This window comes from Xiphias gladius, chromosome 1 (genome assembly GCF_016859285.1).
Source record: "Xiphias gladius isolate SHS-SW01 ecotype Sanya breed wild chromosome 1, ASM1685928v1, whole genome shotgun sequence".
Lineage (NCBI taxonomy): Eukaryota > Metazoa > Chordata > Actinopteri > Istiophoriformes > Xiphiidae > Xiphias > Xiphias gladius.
In genome coordinates, this window is record NC_053400.1 from 15534003 (window position 1) to 15555373 (window position 21371).

The following is a 21371-nucleotide window of genomic DNA, read 5'->3' on the forward strand; positions in this document are numbered from 1 at the left end:
CCCATTGAGGTTTTGTGAATATGCACACAGCTGCTCGAACTCATCAACCTATTAACTATGGTTATAACCATTTTCTTTTTGTCAATTCCAGCTACAGAGGAATCAGAGGTCTAGTGCTGGAGTTAACAGGTCTGGAGCTGGTGCATCGCAGGTGTATTGCTGAACAACACTTCAGACTAATGGTAACAGACATGGGGAATGGTGACTTTTGAATAGACTAAAACCATCACCAAACAGAATCCATACATACATGAGTTCAAAATCTCTGGTGCAAAGAACTACAATATCAGATTGACACAGGTTTGTTTTTATTTAGTGACTGGTTGATTGACAGTGTTGGATAGATACAGTCTAGGTTTTGTGAACAGAGGCAAAGAGATCAAGGTGTCTGCATGTTTTTGTGTGATGGGGATGGCTTTTGGACTGACCTCTGAAAGCAGGGTATCTTAGGACCTGTAGGATAGGCTGACCTTCTTTATCTTGGCAGTAAGTAGGAATGGAAATTCAATTAGCCTGCAGTTTCATCGCTATGATTTGTTATCAGTATTAGCTTCAGGTTGGACTGGTGCTAACATATCCCCACAAGCCAGAATTTCAATTGTGGTTCATGTAGACGGCAGTAATTTTCAAGTAACATCTCAAAGGGCCATCCATGCACCACAACTGCCGTTGAATCATGGTACCCTGTGGATACCACTAACCTGGTGCACGTGCAACCCCAGTGTAAGAATGCATATGTTTTATTTTAAAAACATCTAGAATATCATCACATATATCATATATATAATCAATATATCATCATCATCATGTCTACAATATCTTCATGTGAGATCAGAAAAGGCCAGCCAAAGATAAAAAATGTCTCAGAACTGGCAGTGATCAAATAAGCCCATCTGTCAATGAGTATCACAAGTAGCAGTCATTAATTTGATTATTTGCTTTTATTAAAGAGAAAATAAATATTGAATTTGCAAGAATTGTGCTACTTGAATGAGCCATACAGTAGTTCACTTAAACACCCTCCTGAGCCTTTAGGAGCATATGGAGAACAGGGAGTGAGTGTAGGAAGGAGCTTGATCAAAAATGTTTAAATTCCCTTAAAGGTTTCAGCTACTGTAATGTTCTTCTTATACACAGTTTGGCCATAGCTGTTCCTCTGGCATCTGTGTTAGCACCACAATTTCTTCTTCATGGCGGTTGCTATGTAACTCGTAAGTCTCACTGTGGTGATGAGGGTAGCCAGCACTTCTTGAGACGAGAACAAATTATCAGCAGCTGTGATTAATAACAACAACAGGATTTCTGCTTAGTAAAATACAAGTGCTCTTTGGACATATTTTACAGTAGAGAACATCAGAGACGAAAAGGATTGTTGTCTTAAATTAGAACAAATCTGCACATTCAGCAAGTACGCCACATGGCTTTCCCTGCAGATCAAGTCATGGTAAAGGTCCCTCTTTTGTCATGTTTCTGCCCTCGTTCACAGGACAGGTAACGTCTGAGGGCATTTTGAATGATGGCTTCTTCTGTGTGCATCATTATAGCAACAGTAACATTTTTCAACATCTCCCGATATAAAAATAAAATAAATAGCAACAATGTATGTATAACATATTGTATTATTTCTGGGTAAGATACTAAAAAATTTAAAGCAAACAATATTCCCTTTCATCTCATTACACATTTATATATCACCTCCTATCCCTTTTACAGTATGTGAGTAGCCTACAGCAGACACAGTTTCGTGACTTTGGTCTAAAACAGTTTGTTTATCCCACTGCATTTACTGAACATATTGCAAGGATAGTTTTGTTTTTTTTTACTGCAATGTTTTGTTGAAATGGTCCCGCAGCTGTTGTGTTTGCTGTATTGCAACAGACTTCAGTTATCTGAAGAATCCTCCAGATGGTGACATAGGAGCAATACAGGAGTGTATGTGAAGTCTTTGTTTTATTTTTTTGTTCTGACCTGCACATTTTTTCAAGAGTTGAATGTGTGTGTGTTTATCTCTATGATAAGTTTAAACTCAGAAATAAAAAAAAAAGCAAAAAAACCTTAAGAATGTGGGTTTTGTTACAATTGGTTAATCAAACATAATCTAACTACAACATAGTGCCTGACTCTGTAATATTTAACACAGCAGAGAAAGCTATCTCCTTCTCTCTCTCTCTGTCACATAAACAGACTAAAGCAGCTACTGGAGTGTGATACATTGACTGGAGGAAAAGGAGACAATGGGTGGGAAAAAGAGTGAAAGACATGAGTAGAGGGGGAACCCAGAGAAGCGTGGAGATAACAGCAAGACAGAGGAGATATTTTCTATTTATTGTTCAACTCTTGTCTCAGCCGGCAGCCCACGGCTGTGATGAGTGCAGCTCCTTTCCCACTGCCGTCCTCCGACAGCAAGAAGTTGACATTACATTGAGGAGACAGTTCATTAACTGTCTGGTGCATGATCCGGGAGAAACTAGACAAAAACAACAGATTTGACCCAATGTTAAACAGGGAAGTAAAAGATATTGGGATGAATTAGAAAAACAGAGCCAGTCTAAATGTAACTTTGAGGTGAAGCAGGGTATGATGTGATCTCACTCACTGACATGTCATGAGTGAGATCACGGTTTTCTATGGAGGCCTAAATCCGCCTGCAGGTGGAGCAGCCAGACAGCCAGAGCTCTCCTGTTTGACTATGGGTATGCCTCTTCTGGCTAAGTTAGTTAGGCATAAACCAAGTCTTAATTTCTCCTGATTCTGCCACTGACTGTAAATTGATTGGCATGACAGCTAAACTAAAATGACCTATATCAATAACACTATTATAATAAACAATAATGTTTCATTAATGGAGCTTTTGAGAAGATACTAGCAAAGAGGACAGGATGTCGAGGGAGAAAATTCATTTAACCTCAGGTAATGCTTTGGCAGGCTCAGCAACAACATACAGTTGAATTTGTCAAGAGATGGCTAAGACATAAAACTGTCATGACAAATTTTGTCATGACAGTTGTATACTTTCTATACTTTATAGAAAGTAAAAAGTGTACTTTCTATACTTTTGAGTAGCAAAAGTATAGCAAACAAGGACATTTGTTTGTTCAGATATAGTGGCCTGCAGCTCTTCTCATCATTGCTGTCCATAACAGGTTGAGTCTGCCCTTGTTTGTATTTGCTTATCTACTGCACAGTAATTTCCAACCCCAGGTGCATGTGTCATTAGCTGTACTAGAACTTAAAACAAGTCCTTGAGACAAGTCACTTCCGCACATGACCGAATGGCCTGGTCATCATGCGTTATATCTCACCTCGATTTCTTATGCACTTTAGTAGACAGTGGATAGTTTTGTATGATCAGTTACTGATGAATTGAACTCACTGTGGATGTAGTTTGTACAGTGTCCCATCTACCCCTACAGTGATGTTGAGATGGTCCAGTCCTCGGTTCTCTCTGATCTTATCGACCACGGCCGCCATTCCTGCCCCACACAGCTGAGCTGCACGATGTGACACTGTTCCACATACCTATACAACAATGAAAACCATTATCATTACTGCAACAGTTAACAAAAAGTGCATGCCACAAAAAGTGCATGCCCACAACTCCACAATTATTGAAAACAAATATAACATGTCTGCTTTGTGTTAACTCTTGAATTGTCACATGTGCCTGGCTCTTTCACAAGAAAGGCCTGATAAAAATGTATTGTGGGGGTCAGACTCTTTCACAGTGTCCCCTTTATTAGGTACACCTAGCTCAAACTAATGCAGTCTAGTACAACAGCCCTGCAATAAATCCTTTATTCTCTCCAAACACCATGCGTTGTGCAAAAACAGTCAAGAGTTTGTGCTGATAACTGCCCTTGATGCATTATCAAGAGTTGAGTGTGAGACTGGATTAGCTACTAAACATGCTCGTGTTTTGATTGGTTAAAAATTTGAAAAACATATTTTAATATAATGGTTTCCGATGGTTTATTATTGTTTCATATGTATCTCACTATATCTCACCTCTTTGACTATGATACTGTCGTCACAGGTGCTGTCCAGTCCTAAGTGTTGCAGGATGGATCTGACCTGCAGCAAAGCCAATCTGTCACTGAAAGAAGGACACAGACACACACACAAAGGACTGAGCCAGTAGCAGAAGGGGAATAAACTCAGCCAAAAAATACAAATTCAACTTTAAAGATAAGAGCATCAGTATCCTAACAGTGAAATAAACAAAGATAATTTGTTGCAGATGTCATTCTACAAGGGTTGCTAATGGAGTACAGTCTGTAGGGAAGAGATGTGGCCACTTTCACAACTCAGAGATGAGAATGAAGTCCAGAATACTTTTCACCCTCTTAAGTAAATTACTCCCACTTGACAAAAACAAACAGAGTACTCTTTTTTTTTTTACCTCTCTATCTGTGAGAGGAATTTTGTTTCAAAGATGCCTCTGGTCTTCAGTGTCTCAGAAATCTGTCCTCTGAACAGGAATCCTCTCTTGGTCATGTCTATGAGGATGTTTCGAACAATTTCCCCAAGGTACATGCCACTGCACATTTTCTCATATCTGTAAAACACATGCAAGCACAAGACATACACATAAATAGACATACTGGAAGTAATTTACTAAAATATGAGCCCAGAAAAATAAAGGGTTAACATGGAACAGGTGTTTTTGACTTGAAGAGCGTGAACAGAATACGTGTGTATGTGAGGGGGATTTTAACCTTTGTTTGCCTGGATTGAGTGAGAAATCATCCACAGCGCGGTCGTACTCTGTCCTAATGTCGTCAAGGCATCCATTGTCTCCAAAAGCCCCCCACTCCATGTTGACACACATCCGTCCCTCATCTCCCTCTATCATCTCAATGTTCCTCATCTCCTCCATGTAACATGCATTACTACCAGTGCCTATAATCAAAGATAGACACATTAGATGGACAGAGCACAGAAAACTGAATATTTATCAGAAAGAATCAATGTAAGGTAAACTAACCAGCGATGAGTCCAATCTCACAGCTGAGTTCTTCGTAGGCGCATGTCATCATGGTTCCAACTGTATCATTGACTATGGCCACTACATCCAGTTCAAATTCCTAGAAAAGGAAGCACACAAGGCAATGGCACATCACTGTTTGTATTTTTGCACACAGAACCATGTTTAACTCAATGATCCTGCTCCTCATATCCCACCTCTCTCCTCTTAATGGCCTCCCTCAACAGTCCCACCACATCTTCTCCTTCACAGTCTGTTGCCTTGAAGCCTTTGGTCCATGTCACCAGGATGCCCTGCGCGCACACACACGCACACACACACACACACAATTGAAAATTGTCACATCTTGCATAGGATGTGTTTCCATTTTCGGGCTGTTGAAACATAGTGTTGTAAAGCTATCAACAAAACTGCTTCTTGAAAAATTCATATTCAGGTAAGTAAGAGTAACTAAGACACAGTACAGTATAACAGAGAGGAAGGAGGAGGTCTACACTCACAGCGTCCAGGCTGGTCTGTCGGCAGGGGAATGAGAAGGTGAAGCCTAGAGGAAGACGAGCATTCTTCATCCCCATGTAGTCCAGGAAGTCACTGACGCACTGTACAATGTGATCAAATAACTGGAGGACGAGAGAAGATATGACAATGTTTGATACTACAGTAGGCCTTTATATTTCAAAAACATTTTTGACATTTTCTTCCATTTTCAGCCTCCAGTGATTAGGCTTTTACATACACCGTTCAATATTAGGCGTTTATTAGATTGTGGGCAGAAATATATAGTGGGAAATGTGTGACTTAACCAAACTAAGTACATGAATAAATATGATAAAAGGAGCATGTTGTCCCGTTGGAGAGTGAACAGACATGTAACTTGGCGAAATAAGTGGAAACGCCTGTGAAATATTACAATAAGTATAGTGACAGGCAGAGAAACGGATGGAGGAGTGTTAGCGGGGATGAAAAGGCCAAAAGGTGACAGACAGGATTAGCCTAAACCAGTGTAGAGTTCAAATCTATGTTTTAAAAGACTGTCAACTCAATGCTAATCTTGACCAGTCAACCTCTCTGTCTGTCTGTCTGTCTACATCTTACCTATTGACGCTCTTCCCTGCTTCTATCCTATTTTCTTACCTCTGAGCCAACAAGCGTCACACCCTCAGCCTCCTACCTAAATACCCTAAACTTTACAGTACCACCAAGGTAACAGGAGGTAAAGTTCAAAGCTTTTCACCCATCCTTCTATCTTTCTCTCTAGTACTCTATTTGCATACGTTCTATCAGTTTACATGGATTACTCGGTCAAATGACTGATGTATCTCACCTCCTCCCCTGTGCCCTGCATCACTTCCATAGGAATAGCGTAGATCTTGTTGTGCATCTCCACCGTTCTCCTTTTGCCAGAACGAATCTTGACCAACAGAACTCTAAAATTGGTTCCTCCTAAGTCCAAAGCCAGGAAATCACCATTTTCTGGATAACAAGAGAGGCAGACAGACAGACAGATAAACAAAACAGTAACCATGTCAAACACACACACATGCCCACAAGCAGAGATAATGACCTTAGTGACTTTTCCTTCCTGATAGACACACACGTGCAGTTGCAATGTGCCAGCTTGATTACGTATGTATGTGCGCACGAGTGTGTGTGTCACCTGTGCCATCGGGAGTGCTTCGCACAAATGTTGGCAGCATTTTGACAGTAGCACCGTCATGAGTGCTCTTCGAAAGGCCATTTTGGATCTCTATCCTCATTCGCTTCTTCACCTAAAGAAATACAGAATATTTTAATTAGTGAAGTGAGAAACAGTGAAAGATGCACACACACACAAATACACACACTTCAGCATCTCCCTCTCCTCACCTCCAGCAGCTGTTCGGTCGTCAAGCGGAATTCGGACAGTGTTTGGATGATTTGTCGTGATTGGTCGGCTAGTCTGTACGCCACAGCTGTCACCATGGCAGCGCCCTTTCCACTGCCACTCTCTGACAGGAGGAATCGGACATCAGAGTCCGGGACCAAACGTCGGACTGTCTTATGAAGACGACGGGCATACCTGTAATAAATGTAGTGTTGAAGTGCTTTTAACAGCTTTAATAGCAAATTTCCTCTTCTTCAGATAGCTTGTATTACAGACTGATAACACACAAAATAATGTAGTTTATAAGTTTGTAGTTTGAGCCTCTGACAGCAGCTCTCAATGATTATAGCGGAAAAGTGGGGAGCAAAACTGAGATGTATGATATCAAAAGAGAAATAAAAATAATTAAGACGGTGCTGATAGAACATGCAAAGTAAATACAAATGCATAAATGTTTTTATTTTACTGTCACTCACTGTGGGTGCATCTTGTAGAGAGACCCATCGATGCCTACGGTGGTTCGGAGTCGTGACACACCTTTGTTCTCCTTTAGCCTCATTAGGATGGCAGCAAGCGTGGCAGCTATCAGGTTGGCAGAGCGGAAAGACACAATGGTGCAAACCTGAAGGGAAAGGAGAGGTGAGGGGAGAAAGTCATCAAGCAGCTTATCCAAACTTCATGAGCTGCTGAGGATAAACAAAGCACCTCATCTGTTATGCAAGTTGGTTGTTAAAAAGGTGATTATATGTTTTAAAAAATGTATGGTAGTATAAATTCCCTTGTTTACTTTTGAAATCAAAAGCATCTAAATAGAAATTCTTCAAACATTTTTTTTTTGAAAGTAATAAATGAAACACTTGACCAGGTATTAATTCCTTATTCTAAGTGGCTTCTGTGGCAAGTGGAATTTCCCCAACGCTACATACATGCTGCACAGCGATGCAGTCTTCAGTTGAGGGCTCCACACCAAGTCTGGTTAAAATCTCTCTGGCTTTGGTCAGGCCTTCCTTACTCCTACACAGGAGAGAGAAAGACACACACACACAGACACTATGACTGACTGGAAAATAATATGATTGAATTTTAAATAATTTAGTTTTGTACAACTACTTGGTTAAGCAAGTGCACTTCATTCTGCCGTTTGTAACCCCGTAGACTGACTTACTTCTCTATGGCTGAGATGTGCTTGGTCTCAAACTTCCCTTTAGTGAGCAGCTCAGGGGTGATCCTTCCCTCAAACAGCAGGCCTTCTCTGGCCATTTTCACCAGAATGAGACGAACCAGCTCCCCCATGTACATACCACTGACCATCTTCTCAAATCTACGGCACAGTCAAAGACGAGAGAAGAGGGTAAAACAGACATCCAGAAACTTTTGGTTGAACATCCTGAGATATGGATAAATAGCACTATACCGTACTTTTTCCAACAAATGGCTGTTTTCTAATAGATGAAGATGCGAATATTTGTGTTTTTTGATGCTTAAACGTTTCTACCTGTTTGCTCATTCAGAGGAAGCTTTAAATGTGCTAATTCAGGTGCCACTCACCTCATGGTGAAGCTATAGGCACCTCACATTTTTAGAAAAACAGACTGCCTCTCATGTTGGAAAAAAAAAAAAAAAAAACAAGGGCAGAGGGCCAACCAAGAGCACTGCCTTTTTCTCTGCTTGTCATATTAACAGAGTGCAAGACTTCTGTGACAACTTGTGTAAACAACAACAATGCAGGCCAACTTGGATCATCAATCAGAAACATTTATCCAATGATAAAACAGTGGGGTTAGAGGTACATCACTGCTATCCCTTAAAGTTTGTAGTAACTACTTAAAAAAATGTTATTACTGGAATTATGATAATTTTTTTTTGTTTCGACATAAATGAATAAAATTTTTCCAAATCATCTTAATCTTTCTCTCTACCTAAAACAATAAACAGCAGGCTGAGTAACTGAAAGCTAATCATCAGCTGATTCTGTGTTTCCCATGTAGCTTAGAACGCAGCTCATCTAAGTTATATCAGGGATGAATAAGGCCCTGATAGTGTGTGTTGACATACAGCTGTTTGCCGGGGTTGAGAGAGCCTCGGTCTATCTCTCTGTCAAACTCTGTCCTGATGTCTTCCAGCCTGCCATCGTCTCCGAAGGCTCCCCACTCAGTGTTCACACACATCCTGCCCTCGTCTCCCTCCACCAGGTCAATGTGACGCAGCTCCTCCATGTAGCACGCATTGGTGCCTGTACCTAAAAACACAGAAATACATATCCTCACAGTTTTATATAATTTCTATTTTACTTGTTTGATTTTATTCGATAATACTAAATTCCATTTTAGGTGGAACAATGGCACTCTCGAATCTGATTGGTACTTTGACTATTTCAATACACATAGTTTTAGTACCGATGATGATGCCGACTTCACAGCGTTGGTCATCGAAACCACAGGTCATCATCGTTCCAACCGTATCATTTACTACAGCCATGATATCAGCATCATAGTCCTGAAATAATTAACACACACACACACACACACGGTTAGTACAAATACGTTAGGATAAACAAGTTGATAACTTCAGACTACAGAACTCAAGTGTGGCATTAAATGAGTGCAAATGAGAAAAAACATACGACTCACTCCTCGTTTCTTAATAGCTTTGTTGAGTAGCTTGACAACATCCATCCCCTCCACTCCGCCAGCCTTGAAACGCTTTGTCCATGTTATCAGATAACCCTGGAGACAAACAGAAGGAAAGCACGAGACAAAAATGAGAAACAAACCAGAAATATTTCATGCTTAAAGGAGACTTGGTTTTGCTGGGCAGAGCCTGGCACAACCATAACTGTGGATCACGCCTCCATTACAGTTCTGGCAACTCATAATGTAAATGGACTGTACGGTAATCTTCAGATATTTGAATAAAAGATGATAACTGGAAAGTGTAGTGTGTCACAAGGATGTCATCTACACAGCAAACCGTATAGGCAAGAAAGGTGTTTCTGGCTACTGCTTGAGAACCTTCATCATTCGATAAATCAGATATTGTTTTACCTCATCTAGTTTGGTCTGCTGGCAGGGGAAGGAGAAGGTAAAACCAACTGGGAGTTTCTTGTCTTTGATGCTGTGTTTTTCCATGAAGTCACCGAGACACTCTGCCACATGGTCGAACAGCTGGAACAGAGGTTGAAAGAGGGAGAGGCCGTCTCAGGTTGAGCTGAAAGAGACTGTGTGTTTCTGTGTGTGTGTGTGTGCGTGCGTGCGTGTGCGCGCGCGTGTTTCAGTATAAACCTACTCTCGTTCCACTGCCGTGAATTATGTCCTCTGGTGTGTCATAGATTTGACTCTCCATCTGAACAGTCTGTTTCTTCTCATGGCTCACTTTGACACGGAGGATCCTGAAGTTACTGCCTCCCAGATCCAACGCAATGAAGTCTCCTTTCTCTGTCAAGACAGACAGACGAAAGAAAGGGCAGAGAGGGAGAAATGACATTTTGGAGTTAGTCACATGGCTATAGACTTATACACGGACGTTGTAATTTATAGCAAATGTGTCCCCTTCATTGCAAAGGGCAAGGTTTCAGCACTAGTCATTTGGTTTTCTAGAGAAAGTGTTGCAGACATTACTGAAGAATACGCTGGGTTTTTACTCAACAGGAAGACATCCAATACCAGTACATCCTCCTTCTGTTCGCTTAGTAAACAAATACAGCTCTCATCATTACTCGACAGTGAATTAATGTCACACAGTGTGCAGCCTATAAGCAACATGGGAAAGAAGAGGTGTATTGAAAGATAAAGCGGTCCCAGATGGCTTTTATCCAAAGTTATATCTTGTCTTTGGGCCAAAGCGGACATTTATCAACTCCTCCAGACACAAGTAAATAGTAAATAATGAGTAAATAAATGCATAGAAAATAAAGTTTACAGTCAAACACTGTATGTTTATATGCATACTTGTTTGTTTCTTCACCTGTGTGTATGCCGGTGTGCATACCATAGGTTTGCTTGACTCTATTCTGTCCTGCTGCAAGGTCAACCCCCTGTATATTTATTGGTTATTGGTTATTGGTTATTGCCCAACACCACCCAAGGTGCTATGCTAGCCACACCACCTGGTCCAGAGCTTATCAGAGATGATGCTTCATGAGTAAATGTTGATGAGTAAACTGTTATTATATAGCTGGAATAAAAAAGCATTAAACCAAGAGGTGCACCAAATACAATGTTTCCTTTTATTCAAACTAATACTGTTGTTAAAGCCTCAAAGAGCTTTGAGATAATTATTATGTCTCAAGCACTGTAAGCAATTATTGTGTTCAGTAAATATTGTCTACAGAAAATGATACTAGTATAGGTTAACATGTAGGTTTTAAATCTTGATCTTAACCCCCATCCTAACCACTAAGGATACACATTAGGTATTGATGGTGTCTGTAACCTGTGATTAAGGGTACTGCTCATTTAGACCACTAATTCACATAAAAATATGGTATATCATCATGGTCACTTGCCAATAAGCAGTGACGGTAGTTTATTCTTCTGTCTGAATTGGGATCATAATTGGTTTATAGCCTTCTGATTAGATAAACTGGAATAGTATTTCACTGTTTATCATAAGTCATCATTAAGATGACTCAGAGAGCGTCCTGCCTATTGATTAGAGGTGATAAACCAGGCAGTAACTCATCACAGATTTGGTCCACTCCCTTCTTTGTACTCGTTTCCTTTCTACTGTTATTCCTTGGTGATCCTGTACAAACGAATCAAACTTTGACCCTTCACCTCAAGTACACATTTAGAAAGTACTAACACGATGTCCTACTGCAGGTCAGAAAGTTCTTGGTGTTACTGCTGCCGATACAGAGTTAAAATAAAGAGCCCATTGATTTGTCTAACAACTAATTTAGATATAGTCCATCCTGCTTTTCTAAGATTGCTAGCAATGAAGATTGTAGACAATGATTTAACATGGCAAAATGCCACATTATGTTGTTTCTGAGTAAATGTCAAATAATATTAAAAACAATATACAGTAAACAACAATAAACAGTGGTGTAATTTCACATTCTTATGATCTTGCGCTGCAACTTTTTGTGCAGATCAGAATGCAAGGTCAGGTCAGTGTAGCTCACTTGGGGCAGAGTGACTGGTCATTTATGTGGAAAGAATGTAAATGCAGTAGAGACAACAGGAAACCAGTTTTCAAACTGGGAATCAAGATACCACAGGAAGTTGCAATCATAGTTTTAAGATAATGAGAAAACATGAAATATTTATTTTTGATTTCAAGTATTTTCTAATTACTTTTATTTTCTGTTGGTAAGTGGGAACAGAGAGGGACGAGCCATGGAATAAGACTGTAACTGATATTTTTTCATGGCTGCTCAGTGTTAATTGTGCACATCTGAAAATACAGTAGATAATTAAACATATTGTAGTGGCTCACAGTAAGAAGACGGCGAAACATAACCTGTCTTCACTTCCAGTTCATAAAATGAACAACACACAGGCTAATTCCACTGTCTGTCTCAACAGAATAATAATCCCATCCATTCCAATCTCTGCCAAACACTCTTACTGTAGCTCAAACAAACTAAACTAACAAAAGTTGTAACGAGTTATGACTGTCATGCCGAATTGCCTCTTTACTGACTTGGCACTGGTATCGATTGATGGTATGCATGAATTTATCCATAAATGTCTCCCGTATCACAGAAAAAGTGATTAATAGTTTGTCAATCAGCTCACTATCCAGAGGAGGCTGCTGGCCAGTGAACAAAGGCAGGAGCAGCAGTTAGCTGCACGAAGCCAGGCATTTAAATAAACACTTTGTTATATAACTCTATGTGAATGCATGTGCATTGTTGTAACATTAGGATTCCACTGTCACTGTCTTGTCTAACAATGGCAGGATTAGTGTTAGTATTTGAAGTGTGTTTGTGTGTCTGTCTGTCATAGGCGACTTTTGGGGACAGATTTCAAACTAAACACCAGTTAACTGGGGAAGGCTGGTCTAATTGGGGACAAAAGCCATGTCCCCAGTTGGGAAAAAAATGATTTTTGGGTCAGTGGTTGAGTTTAGCATTAGGTTAGATTGGGATTAGAGTTAGGCAAGTAGTGGTTATGGTTTGTGTGAGTGTGTGTGTGTGTGTGTGTGTGTGTGTATGTGTGTCTGTCTGTCTGTAAGTAATTGTGTGTCTGGAGGTACAGCTTTCATGTTGTAGAATGAAGTAAATCTAAGATTCCCTTTTTATGAACTTGTGTTTGCTTGTAAGGGAGAGAGGAAGAGAGAGACAGACAGAGAGGGAGGGAGAAAAAGAGGGGGAGAGCAGGCTTTGCTCCCATTAGTATTCAGCTGAGTAAAGTAATAAAATCTGTTTCTCAATTAAAGTGGGCAGAACTTTTCTTCCCCATGTGCGTCACGTACCAGACATGATAAAATTCTGACTCATATTCACGTGAATTTGAAGGCAGAACAACTGCAGTAAATTAGGATAAGACATTATGCAGCAAGCAATGACATAATGACAGGAAAAGAAGGGAGATAACATATTTATGTACTGGTATATGTCACTAATTCAAGTGGGAACAGTACTTTTGATTTTAAGTTCAGGTTAGATTAATGTACGCAAGAGATCTGATGTGCCAAATAAGGAGTGAAAAGTACCATGCAGTGCTTTTTGTCACCCATCTCCTACAAGGTAAACATTTCTCTGTGTGACACAATTATCAATCAACATGTTTTCAGGATTGTATTGTTCTCAAACCAGATGAACAACTTCAGTGTTCATCATCACCAACTGGCACAAGTGGTTCTGCTTGTAATCTAATCTAACTGGACACGCTGTGGTGGTTAGCACTGTTGACACACAGCTAGAAGAACCTTGGCTTATGTCACCACACCAGAACTGTTTGTGTAAGTGTGTATGTGTTTGCCCTGTATTACTATGGTTAAACCTTGTTTCCTCCCACATGCCAAAGACATGAAAATCAGGTCAAGTGGAGATGCTTCATGAATGCCAGTGCCTTCCGGCAGCAGGTTTTTCTTTGTCTTCTGGAAGGTGAGACAGGGCCCAGCTACTATAAAAAATACCTAAACTGACCTTTGCTAACTGTCTCTTGATTACAATGCACTGTCCTGGTGACTGCATGACTGAACTTAATATTGCACACGGTGAAACATTATCTGTTGTGACTACAGAGCTGAATGGTATTGGTCAAAATACATTTTATTTAGCTGCGGCTACAAAATAGTCCTTCCTGTCTCTGTTGTATCAATACTTTTATTATTTGGATGAAGCAGAGTAGGACTACTTGCCATGAAAAGCGAAGCAAAGAGGAGACAAAATTATAGATTTGTCATTTTAGCAGATCATTTTCTCTTTATAGGTTTCTCCGAATTTGGACCAGGGTCCAGGGGCCCCATGTTCGCATGGGGCTTATTGAAGTATTCTTTAACAAGAATAACAATGTTCAATAGCTGATTGTGCAGACTGACTTTTGTGGACTCTCATTCATACAGGGATAAAATGGTCAAACTGGTTTTGATACTGATTTCATCACAAAAAGTGCTTCACCCGGTGGGGTTCAGATAATCCAACCAGGGCTCCAATGAGTGTTAGAGATACTGACCTGAGCCATCGGGGATTGAGCGCACAAATGTTGGCAGCATCTTTAGTGCAGCTGTTGGGTTAGTGTCCCGACCTAGTCCTTTGGCCAGCTCCCTCCGAAACCGCTGCATGATGTCCAGCAATGTCTCATCTGAGAAACGCATGGAGTACAGGTACTTATCGATCTGGAATGAAAGATCAGACGACAAAAAAAATCATAATCATTCACGTATTACACACATATACAAAACACTATCCCAACAATGCCGCTAAGTCACTTTTACTTTTAACTCAAGTAATAGAGGTTTACTGGATTTGCTAATCACATAGCCCTTATTTTCTATAAGCACAATGATGCAGTGAATATGACCAACTCCCCATCCCATAACTTTTTAGTCATCCATGAGGATAATCCACTTCTTGATTGACTAAAATAAAACTAATTTGATCCCAGCCCTGCTTAACCCAGAAATGAATCACAGCCATATAACATAACTATTTTTATATTGCTTTATTGCAGAACGTTGATGAATGCTGAATGCTACCTATCACATTGTGGTCATATTGTACAACTTATGTACAGTGAAATCATCAGTAACACACTCACTCAGTCCTGTTTTCAAGGCATTATTACACAGAACGGCGTTCCTTGTGATTTTATTATTTGTATGTAGGTGATGAGGCTAAGTAGGAGATATAACTACAATCAATTACAGAAGAAGACAGGAAAAGTCACAAATTATTCTGGTCAGGAATAGTACCCAATCCACAGATAGAGCACAGATGTGAAAATGATATATCTTGACCAATCTTATTGCCTGTCGAAACTGCCCAGTGTATAAAGTGTCGCAGATACAGCACACAACCGCCTGAGCTGTGTGGCCTATCAGGAACAGGATGTTAAACAATCCGGGTGAAATCTACTGTTGCATCACACAGTGCGATGAAGCAAAGACCTGCTTTATGATAGGAGAGTATGAAAAATTTCAGGGCAGAATATTGCCCGCACATAACTCTGCTTAAATGTCACGTTCATCACGACTTGCTCTGTAAAATGACATGAAGCTAAACAAGATTAACTCCACCAATTGTCAGCAGGACTCATGACTGGATTATCACCAGTCTGTTACATAACATAACATAACACTGAGAATATGTGAGATACACATATTACACACACACACACACACACACACACACACATATATATATGTGTGTATGAATGTGTGTATAAAAAAAAAATCTCCCTCTCACCCCCCTCCCATGGAGGGTGGTGGTGTGTCTTCCTCAAGCTCGGGTCTTCTACCAGGCCTGGGAGCTTGAGGGTTCTGCGCAGTATCTTAGCTGTTCCTAGGACTGGACAGAGACCTCAGATGATGTACCCGGAATCTGCTGGAGCCATTACAAACACACACACACACACACACACACACACACACACACACACACACACACACACACACACACATATATGTGTGTATGTGTGTATGTATGTCAAATACATAACACTTACAGGGTCAGATTAGTTCACACAAACATGCTCACATGATTCAGTATTCACACACAAACAATTCTTGTATGTACTGTGACATTCATTACGGCCCTGTGTGATAATTTACTAGTATTACTCATTGTAACAGACATCAGATAGAAATTCTGAAACTTCCTGTCTTGGGAGTCACACATTAACTGTATTTCCGGTATAGCTCTGTTCTTTGCGATCTGATTCAGGACGATGCCAAGTAGGGTGTTAGAGTATTTACAGGAATTTGCATCTGCTGTGCCGCAGGACTGGACTTCATAGTAGTAAAAATATGTGTGCGGACACTAAAGGACAAATCCAGTGCTTTTGACATGAAGGCTACAGTCGGCAGATATTTACCTTAAGGTAGACAAAACTGTGGTTTGATTTTGTTACCAGATAGTAAAAAAGGATTTCTATGCACAAAATATAATAATAAAGACAGGGTGAAACGGAATATTATAACAATGTACCAGAACCAGCAAAGAAAAGAGTGTGTTGAGATATGAGATTTTGTGTGTCTAGCTTTTATCATACAGCAGATGGGCGTTAACAGGTAGTTTGAATAATATGAACAAGTTGCGAGCCAACATGGCTGGAGAGACGCATACTTGAGAACAGCACTATCCAAACGTGAACTACTATATAGGTGTTACATTCCCTATATTCTGTCTACATGTGGAGTCTGCCTCTGGGATGAAAGCTCATTAGCACATGCTCATGCCAGACAGGAGCCCACAGCTGAGAAAATGTAACCTCTCACCTTCATAAGCGCAGGAAAATACATTAGCACTGTAAAACTGCTGGATGGCGCCATACAACAGGCCCATGGCCCTCCCTGAGTTCTATTTTACACTGAGGTCTAGCCTGCCGACGGAAGAGACATTTTAACAGCAGTGACATGTTGCTGCCTCCCCTCAAGATGCTACTGCAAGCCCTCAGCATCTGTTATTTCATTACACAGTAAACCGTTATGGTAAGACAATAAAATAGCTTAAAAACAGATAGAAAGAGGTTGTTGCATTTGTGTATGTATTTTTGCTTTTGGTCTGTTTGACCCAGGCCATCTATCTAATATGAGGAAACGAAAGCGTATTAACGCAAGAGCTCTTGCACAACATATATCATCAGTTTCCAAAAAGAAACTCCCATACAGATTGTAATTGTGACTTCTCTGACCTTGCATTAATTCACAGAAATGTCTGACAAGCCGACAAACACTGAGGTCTTCATGTCACCTAGAGACCTTCACTGAAAATAACAATGCCCTGAATGAATTCTAATTCAGGGAAATAACACTGTTTTTACCTCCACTGCAGACAGACTGCCTATCACATTGAACACAGTGTCACATCTCAGTGGTATATGAATAATCATCGAAAGAGTAAATTGCCTTTTTATTAATGGAACTTGCATTTGCCAACTTCAGCTGTCCAATGGCGTGAATGTTTCAAGTCCAAACCTTGGAAATCTTACCCATCATTACCTTTTGTTGCACATACCGTCAGGGAAGCCAAGTGTTTCTTAAGATGTTTGCCATAAAAATGTAATAAGTTGATCTAGTAAATCAAGGCTTCATGAGTTACAGCTTACTTTGTACCACACTGTTATACTGCTGAACCTTCTTGAAACAGATGTGTCTTTGTTTCTTTGAATGAAGAAATTAAGCTTGTATGAGCTGTCAGCTGATGCAAACAGATCCATTCAGGGTTGGATGCTTCAACATGGCGATCTGTTTAAGCTGCCAACGCATTCTGCCCATGCCAACTGCTGCTCCACACTGCTGCTCCCTGCCACTCACTGCTCTTTCGGGTTATAGTCCTCCTATCACCCCCCAGCCTCTTCCTGTTCAGGTTCCTTATTAAGCATTACCGATGATGGAAACTGTACTGCCAAACACTGCACAATTGTATGACTATTCATACATAACTTGGATTCTTTTTCAAATAGCCTGTTTAAAATAAGAATGTGTTCCTAAGCAGCTAATTGAGTGAGAATGCATTCTTAGCCAGTCTACTTAAATAACAATGCGTTCCTAGCTGACCGCCCCAGGTCCTGGTTACAGAGAGGAGGATTAAAAGCAGGCATTGTCCACGCTTCTCCACATCAGGCTAAGAGAAATCCACTGAACCACAGACTAAATTCAGTTCATGCTGCAGGAAAGAAATTAGCATCACTGTACTATGACTCAGCACTCTGCAGCTAGAAACCATGTGTAAGCACTTTATTATAGCAGGGCATCAGCTGATCTCACACAGCTCAGATAAATATCTCTGCTGTGAGTTTTATACGTCACATGAATACAGAAAATACTGTGCTCGACAAATATGATTCATCCTCATCTTTCACAAATAACTTCACTTTCGCAGTTTAATAATTAGATTTTCTTTCTTTTTTCCACTCATGTTGAGCAAGGGGACATTCCCCGACGAGGTGACATGAGGCCTCTGTTGTCTGCACGCATGAGTGTATAAAGGCCATGTTTTCCCCTAAACATACCTCTGACACACACGTATTTCTCTGACACCACCTGGAGCTGGTTCAAGTTGTAGGAAGAGATCACACTCTCTGCCTGTCCTTCCCAGCCTTTTTCTTCCCCCTTCTCTCTCTCCTTCTCCCTCTCCTTTCTGTTTGCATTCCTCCTCTAAACAGAGCCCTGTTCTCCTCATGGCCGTGAGGTGATTCAGGGAAGCACTGAAACCTGACTCCATTGTGTATGTACGTGTGCACGGTGTTGTGCATGCACAGCCTTGCCATGTGGAAAAATACTGTCCTCTACACTGCCCTCTCCTGCACCTTCCCTCCTTCTACCTTATGTGCGCGCGCGCGCATGCGCACGTGCGCGCACACATACACACACACACACACTAAAACACTGCTTTCAATGCCCGCTAACAGCCCACAGTGTATCAGAGAGTACAGTCAAGGACAGTGCAGTGGATTGAGGGGATACGCACTCAGCTGATTGAGGCTCTTTGACAACTGCAGACACAACCCAGTCTGTCTGAAAACAAAATAGTGATGAAACTATCTGTACACATTCACTTGTGGCTGCTTAAATCCTGAGCTGTATGTTGAAGTTGTTGTCGCAGCCTAAACAAACCCTGCTCTCTGAAGAGCTACACAATAGCTACACACCTGGCCCTGTGTGCGAGTGTGTGGGTGTATTTGTGTGTAAGCCTTCTCCTCCTGTCACCTGTGGTCACGTGGTTCAAAGCTGGCCTATTTTAGGGAGGCAGGGAGAGGAGGAGAGCAGGAGTAAAGAGGGAGGGAGATGTGGTGTATTACATCAGATCATTGTCACTGATAAATGTATTTTATCTTGACAGACCGTGATTTGACTTTGCGCATTGTGCAACTAAGAGTGCACAGTGTAACTGAACTGAGAAGGAAGTCAAGGAAAGGTGAGGAAAACGGAGGAAGGAATTGTGACAGCGTTTTCCATTTATACAGAAAAAAGACCAGAGTTTGATTCAGCATCTGCAGGTGGTGATGACCTGTGACATTATCAGTATCTCCGTCATATACGAATTAAAAAGCACATGTTGAGAAACGGCCTTGGAATACTTTCAAATTCAGGCAAAAATGTGATGATCACGTTCCCAAAGACACCTTGGATGACACAATCTGGAAGTATTTTAACCTCCTCTGACTCAGTTTACTTTATGGGACTACATGAGATTACAAAATACAACTAACTGCGTTTGTTGCCTGGCAACGTAATTTTTTCGAAGCACAGTCGATCAAGAATTACTGGGAACTGTTGAGGTCTGAGCGACTGGAAAAGCTCAGCTTACACTCTGAGGGCAACTAAAACAGGTCCAATCAGTTTTACACCAGAAGTCTTGCAGCAGGGGCTGCTCCGCTGAGGAGTTATGAAAGACATGCATTCATGGTGATCACCTCATGTCATTCTTCTCCTCTTTAAGGCTGAACTTTTTCATACACAATCATGCTTTAAAACTTACTAAACGAAGCTACAAGAATCAGTTTCAGCAAAATGTTTTTCGCATTTGTATTCATATCAGTTCTTGCCTCATTCTTTTAGCTTAAACACATATTAATGCTGCACAAACTAGGCTTTTAAAGAGACAGAGATCATATGGATATTGGGTAAGGGCAGATATGGTGACAAGGGAGACACATCATGTGCATGGCTGCTACTGTTTTTTAGTTGGCTATTACTACGTTACTTGGGACTTTTTTTCTCTTTTTTTGGAAAAAAGAAAGAAAAGAAATTAATCATAGAATGTTTTCCTAGGGTTATAATGATGATAATGATTACGTCGAAGGATCAGTTGTTAACAGACAGCAGAAAAATTATGATTTTATTCAAGGCTTCTTATCTTAAATTCCTATTTCTACTCCGTTGAGCCCCGCCGAGGGAAATTAAAGGTCAAGTATCATTTGAACAAGATCATAAATAAGAGTAAATGACCCCTAAAATGACTTTCCTCCTTCACGTGAAGTTCCACCTTCTCATCCCTCTGTTCATCTGACTTTTCATGTTTGCCTCTGACTTCCTCCTTCCTCTCCGCCACACCTCTCAAAACTTACATCATGGCAATAATCACACACCAGTGTGTCGTGTATCCTACACATTTTACTACACAAGCACTCCTGTGCAATTGCTCACGTCTCACTGAACCCGGTTGATTCAAATCTTACTATAAAAACGAATCTTGGTGATTTCTTACGCTGCTCACCCCACATGATGAATGTTTTATTCACTTCCTGAAAGAGGTACATCTACATTTCTTAACACGTACTGCACTGGACAACTCTTTCAAGTTCAGTGCATTCCAGTTCAGTGAAGTTTTCCAGCAAAGTTTTGATGATGAAAGTGTGAATAAACTCAATGACCTCTAAAACACATGCTTAACTCTTCTCTCTGACCACTCTCTTCACAGCCTCTTCTTTTTCTTTGTGTCATTCTCTCTCACTCACTCACACAAAGACAAAAGCACGAACAACATTAAAAATTGAGGAGGAAGAAGCAGAAAGCACTCACCTTTTTAACCTGGTCATCCTTGAGTTCAGTGAAGTAATAGGCTAGTAGCTGGGCCGCAATCATCCTGGTCCTCTTTCTGTCTCACACACACATGCAGACTCACTCAAACACACACACTCTCTTTCGATTCTTCTCTGTCACACACACGTTCACCTACAGTCAGATTCGAAAAAATCTGAAATAAAAAGGTAAAAAAAAGACAGAGAAACTCTGCTCTGGCTGTACTTCGTACATACAATCTGTCACACACTGCAAGAGATATAAAAATATCCTGAGTCCAATCCGGTGTGGTTTAAAATAGACAGAGCTGCTTCATGTGCAGCTAAGACTCAACAGCTCTTCCTTCTCTGAGCATGTGAGTGAAGCCAGGAAGCATGAGTGAGACAG

At 40.7% G+C, this 21371-nt stretch overlaps 1 protein-coding gene across 1 annotated transcript; it reads right to left on the reverse strand.

The window, feature by feature from the left end:
• Positions 1-276: 276 nt before the first annotated feature.
• Positions 277-21047, reverse strand: hk1 (hexokinase 1). Its single transcript, XM_040115568.1, has 21 exons — positions 20985-21047; positions 14474-14636; positions 10134-10282; positions 9893-10012; positions 9479-9574; positions 9245-9344; positions 8904-9087; positions 8014-8169; positions 7775-7862; positions 7325-7470; positions 6851-7043; positions 6642-6753; positions 6309-6457; positions 5485-5604; positions 5182-5277; positions 4985-5084; positions 4716-4899; positions 4400-4555; positions 4006-4093; positions 3374-3519; positions 277-2467 (listed from the first exon to the last, which is right to left on the reverse strand). The coding sequence occupies exons 1-21, from the start codon at positions 21045-21047 to the stop codon at positions 2320-2322; spliced, it is 2757 nt and encodes a 918-aa protein (XP_039971502.1). The 3' UTR covers positions 277-2319.
• Positions 21048-21371: the final 324 nt, after the last annotated feature.